General features: G+C 38.8%; 1 protein-coding gene across 7 annotated transcripts in view; it reads right to left on the reverse strand.

Moving 5' to 3' along the window:
- TCF12 (transcription factor 12) overlaps positions 1–13,230 on the reverse strand; it is a 153,349-nt gene that overhangs the window by 94,835 nt on the left and 45,284 nt on the right. For all 7 annotated transcript variants that reach the window (XM_085233589.1, XM_085233590.1, XM_010717268.3 and 4 more), the window contains one exon: positions 7,692–7,794. In XM_085233589.1, the coding sequence (XP_085089715.1) occupies positions 7,692–7,794 (103 nt within the window). The remainder of the gene's footprint in view (positions 1–7,691; positions 7,795–13,230) is intronic.

Here is a 13,230-nt window from a genome sequence, read left to right on the forward strand (position 1 = left end):
AAGGATTTTCAAGGATAGATTTCTTCATTTTCCAGAAAGAAAACATGCTAGTTTATTTCCCCTTGAACCACAGTGTTGCAGGCTAAGTTTGAAGATGACTCCCACACTGATTTAGAGACTTTATAATCCTCTGAACTTGCACAATCCTAACCTCACTCACTAAGGACAAGCTGCCTCGGCACTCCAGCATCACTGGCAGGGAGACAATTCTGCACCTGCTTGCTCCTTCACCTCCCTGCCCTGGAAGCTGCTGGAGGCAGCGGCTCCGGAGCAGCTGTGGCTGTGTAGCATGCACCTACCTGGCAGCTCCACCTGAGCACCTCCTGGGGAGGCTCACTGCCCGCTGCCACAGCTGCAAATCCCAGGGGGAGAGCACAGGTGACACCTGCTGCAGCCTAGCACCAAGGACAAAGGCTCTGCTGCATCTGGAGCGAGCCTTGAGGCTCACCGTATTTAAATACGTGCTAGCAAAGTTATTTGATTGAAATATTACTGTAAACAGAAGGGAAAACTAAGCTATATGCATTCCTGTGAGCAAAAACCCAATGGTAAAAATGCCCTGCACTTCGCACTGTCACTAAATGACTGTGTAATTTAATTTCCCAGAAACCCATTAGCTTTCACAAAAGGAAAATGAAGAGCGGATGAGAGCAATTCTTTAATGTGAATGGAATTTATTTAATGTAATACCTGGAGGGGGAGGGAAACCGTCTGAAACTGAACCCAGAGCATCACACTCTACCAAGCATCAGAGCGCAGCAGCACAGGCTGCCTGCTCTGCCAGCACACAGAGTGCAGACCCAAGCCCATAGCAGCCTGGCTCATGGGAATCTGCTGCTGCCCAGCAGCACGGCCAAGGGCACAGCCCAGCTGCAAGCACAGCAACGCAGCACACACTGCCCCAGCAGCTCAAGGAAAGGAAAGAGAGAGCACAAAGTACACCTCTTCCCTCAATTAATGGAGAGTTTGTGTGTGAATGTAAGAATTAAATTACATGTATAATTATCTGGGAGAGAAGAAATCACTGAGATTTAACTTAAAGCATTAAACTTTCATCATAAACAACAAAATACTAGGAAATACACACCGGATTTTCAGCCAGTATAGAATACTATATCAATACTTAACAAGCAGTTAAGCACAGTGATGTACCTCCAAAATAAAACGAACATTCTTAAAAGGAAAATTAAACATAGGTCTCCCGTTTGCTAGATTACATGCAAAATTAATTTAAAAAATCAAAACAGAAACCATGTCTACCTGAAGCAATAAAAAGAGTTTCAGTGGAGTAAAGTAATGGTAACAAATACTTTGGAAAAAGTAGCAGTGATGTATTACATATAGATAAACTGGCCCAAAAATAATGTGCATGCAATTTTTTCACTGTTTTCTACATACCAGCCAAGGATGCTTACGTAAGCGAAGAACTTAAGTGTGTTCAGTCCCGATATTTTTAGCTTCAATAATCAAAGCATTAAGTGATTTAATAAAATTTAAACGTAATGCTGTGAAACTGCTTGATGTGAGCTACTGCAAAGTGAAATGTAAGGAACTTTTCCAATGTGGGAAGTTTACACCCCACTGGTTTGTGGTGGACCTGTGCCATACAGCAGGAGATCCGTACTCTTAATTACTGCATCCGTGGATGGCTCTGTCATGCATACATCTTCATAAAAAAAAAAAAAAAAAACCATCAAGAAACTTCTTCTAAACTCTTGGCCAAAGCAGTATTCAACAGATAATTAAGCACTGTGAAGCTTATTAGCAGTCTTTTCTGTTGAACACACTGCCCTGCTCACATAAAACAGTATGAACTGATTCACAGAATGGTTTGGGTTGGAAGATCACTTAGTTCCAACCCCCTGCTATAGACAGGGACACCTCCCACTAGCCCAGGTTGCTCACAGCCCCATCCAGTCTGGCTTTGGATGCTTCCAGAGAGGGGACATTCACAATCTCACTGGGCAACCTGTTCCAGTGTCTCACCACCCTCACAGAAAAGAATTTCTTCCTAATATCTAGTCTAAACCTACCCTCTTCCAGTTTAAAACCATTCCCCTCATCCTGTCACTACACGCTGTTACAGAGACTTCCTCTTCCCCAGCTTTCCTGTAGGCTCCCTTTAGGTACTGCAAGGCTCCTATAAGGTCTCCTTGGAGCATTCTCTTCTCCAGGCTAATGAGCCCCAGCTCTCTCAGTCTGTCCTCATAGGAGAGGTGCTCCAGCCCTCTGATCATCTCTGTGGCCCTCCTCTGGACCTCCTCTAACAGCTCCACGTCCACCTTGTGTTCGGGGCTCCAGAACTGGACGTAGCAATTCTCATAATCTTTATCATATGCTTATTTTGTCATTTTCTTCTAATATTTGCCTCTCTCTTCCTAGTGAAGTCTGTTGATTACCAAATATTCTTTCCTCCATTCTCCAAGTTAATGCTAGTATATTAAGTTACTACTGATGTGTATAAACTATTTCAAAGCAGTCTTGCTGTTATTCACATCTCCAGAGATCATTTTCATTGTGATGTCTCCATGTGTTGAGTTAGTAACAACTACAGAAGGCAATTCAAGAAAGTCTAACTGTTATTTTGGACAAATACACAGTGTACCACCTCAACACTCACACTTGCCCTCTGCCTCCTTGGAAGGTAATTAAAGCAGCATGCTTAGCAAAGAACATAATGGCATAGTTCTTAACATTTGCCATTTTAACAGCTATTCACCTTTGCTTGTTTTCCTTCAACTGAATTCATCATCATAAAGTCATTTGGCTTTTGGCTCTGATCTCAAAATTCTTCTAGTAACATGCTACTGAGTTTAAAAAACAACAACCACCACCACCTAACAGTTTTCCTGAAGATTAGTTAGATTCTTAAGTGAGAAACAACTCAGATGCACATCTTCTTTTAATTCTATCTCACAGCTCAAAACCCTCTCCTTTCTCAGCCTTTCCAAATTAAGGTTCAAAAGACTTACATCACCTATTCAGAACAGAACCAGTCCTGGCAAGCTTACAGAAATTTCAGCTATTTACCTGATCTCTGCTCGTGTTTAAAAATATTTTTCACTCCATCCAGCCAACTGGACTGTTTACCTTATAAGTCAAACAGTAGAATTTACAGTAAAAATTAGGTGTAGCAATCTCACTCATTTGAAAGAAACTGGGACCGAAGCATAACCACTCTTACAAACCTACAGAATGAGGCAGTCAAGTTGATTAAGTGCAAAGCAATGCTGAAAACAGAACATAGCCTAACCCAGATATTAATCGCTCATATAATTAACCCACTAAATGAGTCTTTGGCTTCACAGCAACCCAAAAGACTGCCTCTGAAACCTTTGTGGAACGTGGCCTCACCCCAGCAAGGACCTCTCCAATGCTGCCACCCTTTGCACGGCACTGTCTATCCACCATCCATCAACCACTTACTGCACTGATAAAAGACAATGAAACATTAATAAAAGATAAAATAAATGGTGATTACATACACTGTTGCAAATTCTAACCGTTTTGTAAAGCCTGATGACAAACCACCTGATTGATTCATACATAGCAAGGTACAGTCAACATTAAGGGAAGATGCACTGAGGAAAAAAAAGTACTACCCAGCTTCCATCTTTATTAGATAATACTCCATTCTGTTCTTCCACATTTATTTCAATCAGGACAAGAATCAGACTTTTTATTCACTGTACTAAATAAGTATAAGAAACTATTTTGATTACCAAATCTAAACCACTTTTAACTCTAATAAGCTAATAAGAATCTAATAATAAGCTAGTAATAAGCTCGTACTCCCTCCCTAATAAACACTGCCTGATATGTCTTGATTTCCCTGCCTTGTCAGGTCATTCATACCCTTCAAGTTGCTCAACAAAATACAGCGACCACAGAAAGCACAAAGCAGAATGCTAGGAAGAGAAGCACGGCCATTAGGACACAAACATGATTTGAAGAACTAATAAACTGCAACTCCTAGAGCTGTATCCACCAGTGTGAGTGAGAAGGTAAGGTCAGGAAGAGAGGTGTGATCGAAAGCTCTCTGTGCCATTCTCACACATTTACAGCTTCTGGTTATGGCAGCTTCCCGTTATCCCAGCTGACAGACCTTCAAGCCCTGTGGCTAGCCTAAGGAACACCCTGGGCTTTAAAATTTAATCAAATTAAACTGTAAAAATAGTAGATAAGTAACAGGAAAACAAGGAAATACACTTGAAAAAGAGATCTCTATCTTTTAAATGTAAGGGACTGGTTTCAGCATCTTATATTCAAGCTTATGTTCAGCAACCTTTCCACTCACTACAGACTAATTTTTTAATGACTTTTCATCACATACAAGCCTGTGAAACCACTCAGCACACAGAAAATGAACACAGGGCACAGCATAGCTTTTATCCTTTCTATCCCTTGTGGAAGGACACAAACACCCCAAATAAAGTTACCCACTTCAAATTTTCAGGAACAACTAACCAAAAAGCCTTTAAGCTATACACAGTAATGATCAGTTTCCTTTCTTCATGATAAGCAGAAGTAGAAAAGCACAGCACAATAAAGTTCAGGACAGTACAACAGAAGAGAGAATATCGAACACTTGAAGTGTCCCAGCAAAAATTGACCTTCTTCAAGTACAGAGAACTAAAAGGCAGCATAATTACAGAGGGAATAATCTGGCATCTTTGTGAATAGTTTTCTAGAATGTAATTAAAACAGAAAGTGTTGAATATGCAAAGATTATCAAGTCTAGATGGAGCTGCAATACAACCAATATATCTTAGCCTGATTTTCTATGTATTGCTATGGATACTAAGAGACTGTGCTGCTGCCAAGAGGATTCGGTGGTTTCACTTAAAACACAGGCAACAGCCCTTCCTTTTTTATACTCACAAATCAACAGGATAATTCTGGAATTCATTAACGAATAACACTAACCAATCCAACATAATAGCTTTACTTCCTCTGCAAAACACTTCAAAAAAATATCTAAATGAATATGGAAATGCATCTTTCTGTGGCAAATTGTTCATTATTGAATCATTATCAACTCTTGTTAGACAAAATTCCTCTCTTTTGCAATGTACAAGATCATTAAAATGTTTGAGAGCTCCATCATGAAAGACAGTGGCACTTTATAATCCGCTATCTCTTCAGGCAAATATGCTTACGGCTGAACATAATACACAAAATAACAACATCCCCTTGACACACAATTCTTTCTTTTAATGGTGCTCTTAAGTGTTGACAGCAATGGTGAAATATGTTATTGCTAGATGGGTTTGTTGGTTTGTTTTGTTTTTGTTTTTTTTTTTACATATAGTTTTTACCTATTTCAGAGATGCATTTCAGTTATGACTAAAGTTGAGGAGGAATGCCTCCTAGATCTTTGCATGGAACCCCCTGCACTCCATCACTTCAATTAGCCCAGTAAGTTATTTCCTACCAGCTCATCAAGTTTATATCCTAAAATTCCAGCTCCTTTCAGCCTCTCAAGACTGCACAATAATCAATCAGTGCACTTATCTGCAGTGACCAACAAAATGGATGCTTTTATTTATTAATGGGAACATGTCTGCAACTTGATAGGAACTGTATAACTTTTGTCTAACAAAGCTAACTAAAACAGTTTATTTTTCTTTTCAATAGTAGAAAAAAAATCAGATACAGCTACTAAACATAAAACTCTTTCTCCCGAAACTTCCAGACTCAACTCCAGGTATGTTGCAAAAATTTCATAATGTGAGATATGATACACCAAGCTGCATCCCATAAAATCAACATTTTGTAGTTTAAAAAAAAAAAAACCACAGGTGAAATACTTTTCAATTATCCTTTTAGAGATTTAGTTACACTTCTTAGATATATATATATATACACACCAAAAGTTTTCTACAGTTCTTTGCTGCAAATGAGAGGAAATGGGAAGAACTATTTCTTCAACAAAAGAAAACCCTGAAGAACTGTTAGCCATAAAGCCGTTCACAGCTGCTGTACGCAAGCAATTGACATACACACATCTTACAATTTATCAATTCTCTCTACAAAGCAATCTCGGTGAAGGCTTCTTTGCAAATCTGTAGGCAATGATGTAATTTTATTATGTTTAATGGAATCACTTAGTCATCTCTTCTATAAAAAACTAGGAAGATACAGTTCCAATTTTTAGATTTAAAGACATATACTGTTTAGAAATGACTCAGAATGGAAACATGAACAAATAGCTTAGTTTTGGTAATACAAAACAAAACAAAAAATAAAAATCAAGTTTTGCTATGTGTTTTTGTAAAATAACATCCGTCAGCTACAAAAAAAAAAAAAAAAAAAAGCCTCACACATGCTACTGATCAAAATACCAGAGCAGCAACTGAGGTAACTTGTCTTTTTAGTCTCCTTTAATTAGAAAGAAACAAAACCAGGCAACATTTGAAAGAGTGCTGTCAGTGAGGGCAGGAAAGGAAGCTCTACTCTGCTTTATTAAAATAAAAAAGGGAAACTACATTTGAACTTCAATCTCTTCAGATATAGGTATCATTTGATATCAATTGATACCAACTCTCTGCGTATGGACTACAGAGAGAGTCACTTTCAAATTACATCCTTTCAGTTCATACAGGGAGGTTTAAACGAGATTTTGGTTTTGGCAGTAGCGTCACTTTGCCTTCATTTCAGAGAAAATTAAACCAGTAAACAAAGATTGAGCAAAGTAGAAAGATTTCCAAAAGAAATTGCAGACCACCAGGATTTGGATTTGGCTAATCCACTTAGATTACCGTGGCTATGTCTTAAAAGGACAATACTGAGATCACAAAATAGGTCATGTCTATGCGAAGCAGAATATACAAGTGAAACAACGTCTAGTTTACAAATTTTGGAATAAACATTCAGATTTATCTCTGTGTTTAGGATACAAGAAAAAGACTGCCCCAAGACTACATTTTTCCCAAACAGTACATATTTGGAAAATGATATTTTTATGTCCCAAGCTCAATGAAAGTTTCAGACAATGCCATCAGTACATTAAGTAAGTTTCAGGTAACAGTGAAGTCCAGGAAAAGAAAAATAGCATTCAATAGTTAAGCCAGCAATATAATACACTTTTTTTTTTTTTGTGGATATGTTTTCCTTTTCAGTTTCAAAAGCAGAAAAAATGTTGGACACCCACAAGCCTGAAAGCAAAAACAGTTTTTGCCTAACAAAACTGTTTTTTTCATCTACTTCTTAGAATTGATAGTGTTTCTAAGAAAAATATCAAATATATATGAGAATCAGAATTTAAAAAAAAAAAAAACCCACAAAGAAAATCCTTAAGTAAATTGGTGTTTCAGGGATCTCAAATATTAAAAATTTGGATTTTTTCTTTCTTTTCTAAGTGAGCAAACTAAAAATTGCTACCTTCTCAACAAAAGCAAAGAAAATCTCAGCTTTGAAATCACTTAAGTTTTACAAGAAAAACCAAAAATCAAAATTAAACGTATCAGCTTTCTATATCAACCCAAATTCCTTTTGAAAAATCATAGACAATAGCCTTTATAAGGAATTTGCCCAACACAGAAATGTTTCAACAGGAAAGTCATTGTTGCTGTGAGTAACAAAGCAACTTCCAGATGCTTGATGTGTCAGGCCTAGACAAGGAGATGAAAAACGTCTCTTTCTGACCAAAGAGGCTTTGAGGGGATACTCGTAAAGAATTACCTACTTACCCATCAGATTTGAGTTCATGAAAGGTGTCGGGGACAATCCTTCATGGGGCCCTAATCGACTGTCATTCAAGTGATCACTGTAATGAGGACTGTCTGCAAAACCCTAGAGAAAAAAAGACCAGAGTATTAAACAGATTATTTGGCAGCCCTGCTAATTGAGTGTAATGACACTTTTCTAATTAAATGTGTGGAGTCGCAATTGGTCATTCATCACAGAAGTTGGCTTTGAGGTCTATCTCACAGAGAAAATCATTCTTTGCGCACATTTTATTTTTTTTACCCCTTTCTTCCCCAGCAAAAATAAATAAATAAATAAATAAAAATCCATGATTTCTTAACGAGTTGTGTTCTCACACAGTATTTCTAAAAATTGAGTAATACTGTAATACTCAGATGTTTTGATATCTGAATCCTCTTAGTGTTACGTCACTAATCACTCTGAGTAGAATCGGTCCAAAGAAGTCACAACTAATTTATGGTTTTTTTGCGTTAACCAAACACTACAGTACTACTACACTAAGGTCAAAGAGTCGCTGACATTAGGAAAAAACATTGGTGCAAATGAGAAGAAATTTCAATTCCCCTTGCAACCTACTATTAATGGTACAGATTAATAGGCATTTTGACACTACTGAATTACTGAACCATACAGCTCACTGACAAGTTTACTTTCAAATACTGATTAAAGAAACAATTTTTCTATTTGATTTTAAAGAAAGCATTCAAACTGAAATATCCTTTTTGCTTTTCTGATATTAGATAGCAAACTTACAAGTCCTGGAACAATGCTTACATAATCTGGAAACACCAGCTTATCGAAAACTTGCTCCAAAGGCAGAGACAGAATGCAGAAGCCTAAGGATGTATATATTTAATTAAACCAATCAAGTTTTTCTTCTGCACTGTACAAACTGCTTTCAGCTTTTCTGTATAAAGGTATGAATAAGGTATCTGCCATTCACAACCACTCAAATTCATTCAAATCACACAAGTATCAAAATTTGACAAGACTTGGCACTCAAAACCGCACCTTCTTTGCAATTAAGTTTTGACCATTTTGTAAACCTTAGCGTACAATTCCTGATCACTCATTTCTTTAAGCCTCTTTAAAAGCTAAAGAGAAATCCAAAGCTGAGGCCTAATTAAGGGACGGGAAAATTGCTCAGGCTCACAGCTACTAGAAACCTTGTCCCCTGGGACTATAAAATCAATCACTGAACATTTATCATTTTTTCAGACCGCAGGCTCACACTCAAGACAACACTAATGGGGCTGAAACAGGCCTCACTATCTTTGCAGGCGTGCTGTCAGTTCAACCAAAGGGCCAGTAACTGAGGGCTAAATAACTGTCAAACCACTATAACTGCTTACGGATGCGTGTCACAACTCTTTCTGCTATTCTGCTTTAAAAGTAATCTTCTGGGAATCCCAGTTCCCAGATGAATCTTTGGCTGACTTTATCTGCTTCAGAATCAGTGATACACATGTGATAGGCACTCAGAAGCAATCTTAGTGACATTTACAACTCGGTTATGACCACAAGGGTGTCTTCTGGTAGCTGCGGCCCGGCCCCATCTATCAGGCGGCAGCTGCCCCCAAACTCAGAGGCTCCTAGCAAAGGTCACCACATGCAGCTTATTTTTACGTTGAAATGAAATAAAGAAGAAATTAAATCTGCCAAATAAAGGAACAAAAACATTTTCATACAGAGGACATACAGCTTTTAACTGCTTGTTTTCCTGTTTGGGCCTTGGCTTGCACTTTTTCTTCTTGTCTTTTTAAAACCTTTCTAACCCACTCCACTCCCCACCCAAGACAATGCTCCAACTATATTTGTATTAATTAATTAAAAATGCCCACACCACTAGGAAGGACACTTAGTGAGAGATAAAAGAGAACCCTTATCTCCAGGATTCAGAATGCATTCCCTAGATGAACCCCAGAAACATTCAGGAGATCTTTATTTACAAGATAAGTAATAAAATCATTGAATATATAGTAAGAATCAGATGCATTTCACACACAGTTATACACTGTGCAACACACCTTACTTAACACACAGGATTACTAGCATTCCTCAAGTTAATACTGTATATTCGCCCTTGTCGTTCCCCCACCCCCTCTGAGAGCAGAAGAATTAAAGAATCGGGTGGATAATTTACAGAGAAAGAAATTATCATCCCCGTATAACCAGACTTCCTGTAACCTTTTTCATCATGTTCTTCTCATACACCATCTCAGTCACCATCAGAAAGATGCTCCGAGAGGTTCTTCACAGTATTAAAAAGCCACAGAAAACATGACAACGTGAGGACAAAAATGTACTAATGCATATGCAAGCACTTCATTGCTTTTTACTCATTTCCTAACTGAAAAATAATTGTATCAGGCATTTCCATCTTTGTCACACACAGCAGAGCTCACACTGGTGCTAAGTGCCACTCCTCCTCAGCCCTCATCTGTGGAGGTCTTGGTTTGGCTGCTATCCTGGCCACCAGTCACTCAGCAACGAGTTCCGGATTATCGGCTCAGGCAGCAGTTTTTTTGTTTGGGACCAGAAACCCTGGGTTGATTCCCACACATAACTCACTCAGACTACATGAATACAAAATAACCACAAACACACACAGCTTTGATTTCACAAACTTCTTTTCCACTTCACAAAAGCAAATTAAGCCAAATCAGAAGAGCGCTAAGTACAATGATTTAAATGAGAGTTATTTCAGAACATTCTTCACATTTAAGCTGTACTTCAAATTAAACTGCGTTCCTGATACCATTCCCTGCTTTTACATTCGTGTCGTTAACTTACATAATGAACAGCATAATGTTCTACTGGAAAGAGTTTTAGTCAATCACAGATGAGAACTTCAGAAGCTTCTAAAAGATACTGGCAGCTTTTAGTAGTACAACAGAGGCATAAGAAAGTATTTAACGAATATGATGGTGCAAATTGACAACATATATTTACTGCTTAAAGAAGAACATATTTGTGAGTCTTAAAAGGTCTGCTTGCTACAGCAATAAAAAGTGATTTACTAAGAGGTACATCCCACCTGTATGGCTAAGTTTCAGAGAAAACACCACACAGCTGACATCTGAGCTGATCTCTCACAGCAAATGCAACGTAACAGCAGGGTGGAGTATACAGACTGCTACCAGAGTCCCCTTCAAATCTGTGTTTGAAAGACAACTTGGTAATATATACTGCCCAAGAGTGAAAAGACAACCTAGGACATGTTTCCATTTCATCCCTTCTTTCTGATAAAGGAAAAAACTCCAGTGCGTGGCAATTTTGAAGATTCTTGTATTTGCCTCCAGAAGAGTATTCAACTTGATCCCAGCTAGTAATTGGTTATGCCAAATGGTCTTTGCTCTCTTCGGAAGCACTATTTCACAATTGATATTCTGACTTCATTCTTGAATAGGTTAATGATATCATGCTTTGGACCACAGGTGGGCTTCCAAAGTCCTCTGGAAAATTGCTGCCTACCAATCCCCGTTGTTTGTTCCAACTTCTTACGTACTTAATATACAAGCAAGCTCTAACCTTCACAAAAGACAACAAAACTTGTTCTTTCTGTACATTTACAGCCACAATTAAGCTTAATGGAAGCTAACTGTTCCCTTACAGCATTTTGTAGCATTGTGACTGTCCATTTTGCAACAGGCCTCGCCCCAGATTTCAGACTCACAGTATGTTTGTGTTCAGAAAGACAATAATCAGATATGTCTGCAAACAAAAGCAACAAGTGTCATAAACTAATAATGCCTGGCATGAAATGCAGCTGGAGGACTACTGCTAATTAGAGCTGCAATTTTAACTGCAGAGTGCAGGCACTCTCAAGGTTGAATACTCTAATATTTTACTCATTTTTCAGACATTTCACAGGATTAGAGTGACATTCTCTAATCATTCCAGTAAATGAACTCCATGTCATACATTAGCAGTTGCAAACTTTTAATTCTCACCTTCCTTGGGGAAGACTCTACAAATGATTTAGGCATTGTTTCTAACAAAGTTTTCCATCATGATGGTTGCTAGTATGGCAAAACCAACTAAAACTCTGAGACGAATTATAAAATTGCACGTAATATTATACAACACACCTGAAAATTATCTTACAAAAATAGCTCAGAAGCAGAAAACTACTGTCTGTTAAAAATCACTCACACCAGGACTTATCTGTGCATTTGTCCACATATGACACCAAGCTGAGTGGTGCAGTTGACACAACAGAAGGGAGGGACACCACCTAGAGGAACCTGGACAGGCTTGAAAAGTTGGCCCAAGAGAACAAAATGAGGTTCAACAAGGCCAAGTGCAAGATGCTGCCCTTGGGTTAGGGCAATCTTAGATTACAGATTGGGAAAAGGATTCATTGAGTGAAGACCCGTAGAGAAGGATTTAGGTCTCCAAAACTGGACAAGACTCAGCAGTACGTATTCTGGGCTGCATCAAAAGAGGAGTGGCCAGCAGGTCAAGGGAGGTGACTGTCCCCACTTCTCTACTCTTGTGAGGCCCCAACTGAAGTACTGAATCATCCAGGCTCTGGTCCACCAGCAAAGGAGGAATGTGTAGCTGTTGGAACAGGTCCAGAGGGAGCCCACAAGGACAATCAGAGGTCTAGAGCATCTCCTTTATGGAAAAGAAAAAAAAAAAAAAAAAAGGCTGGGAGAGGTGGGCTTGTTTTGGTTGGAGAAGAAAAAGCTCTGGGGAAGCCTCACTGCGGCCTTCCTGTATGTGAATGGAGCTTATAAGCAAGAGTGGGACCAACTTTTTTACGTGGTCTGATAGTGATAGTATAACACCATTCCCCTTTATCCTAAGAGTCAGATGTTGGCCAAAAAAATAAAAAATAAAAAATAGTTTACTCAGATAGTGGGGAAGTACCAGAACAGGCTGCTCCTTCTCTGGAGGCATTCAGTGCCCTGGATAGCCTGATCCAGTGAGTGGCAACTCTGCTCACAGAAGGGGATTGAGACTACAGGATCTTTAAGATTCCTTCCAACTTAATCCATCCTACGATAAGCAAAACCACACTGCTGACTCCAACTCATGCTGTGAGTTTGTTCATTGATATAATACAACTCACTTACTAGAGAGCACTTCCCCACATCACCTCAATTGTAAATGAAGATGTTAAACAGGACTGGACCCCCATGGTACTCCACTCATTGCTGGCCTCCACCCAGACTTTGCACCACTGCCCACTGGGTCTCACCACTGTACCAGGTTTTCCATCCAATCCATACTTCAGCAGCTTTTCTAAGAGGATCTTATGAGTGACAGCATCAAAGGCCTTTCTGAAGTCCAGGAGGACAATATCCACTGCTCCCACCCATCCATCAGGTTGCTAATCAGGTTTGTCAGGCATAATTTCCCCTTGGTAAATGCATACAGTAATCTGATAGGGTTGCCCAATTTTCCCAGAAACAAGGAGTTACACTAACTCCCTTTCACTGTAAGCAAGCCTTCTCTACTACAATATCCTTAAAAAAAAAAACAGTTTTATTTCTACATACACTTTATATTTCA

Source organism: Meleagris gallopavo, chromosome 12, assembly GCF_905368555.1.
Source record: "Meleagris gallopavo chromosome 12, MGAL_WU_HG_1.1, whole genome shotgun sequence".
NCBI lineage: Eukaryota > Metazoa > Chordata > Aves > Galliformes > Phasianidae > Meleagris > Meleagris gallopavo.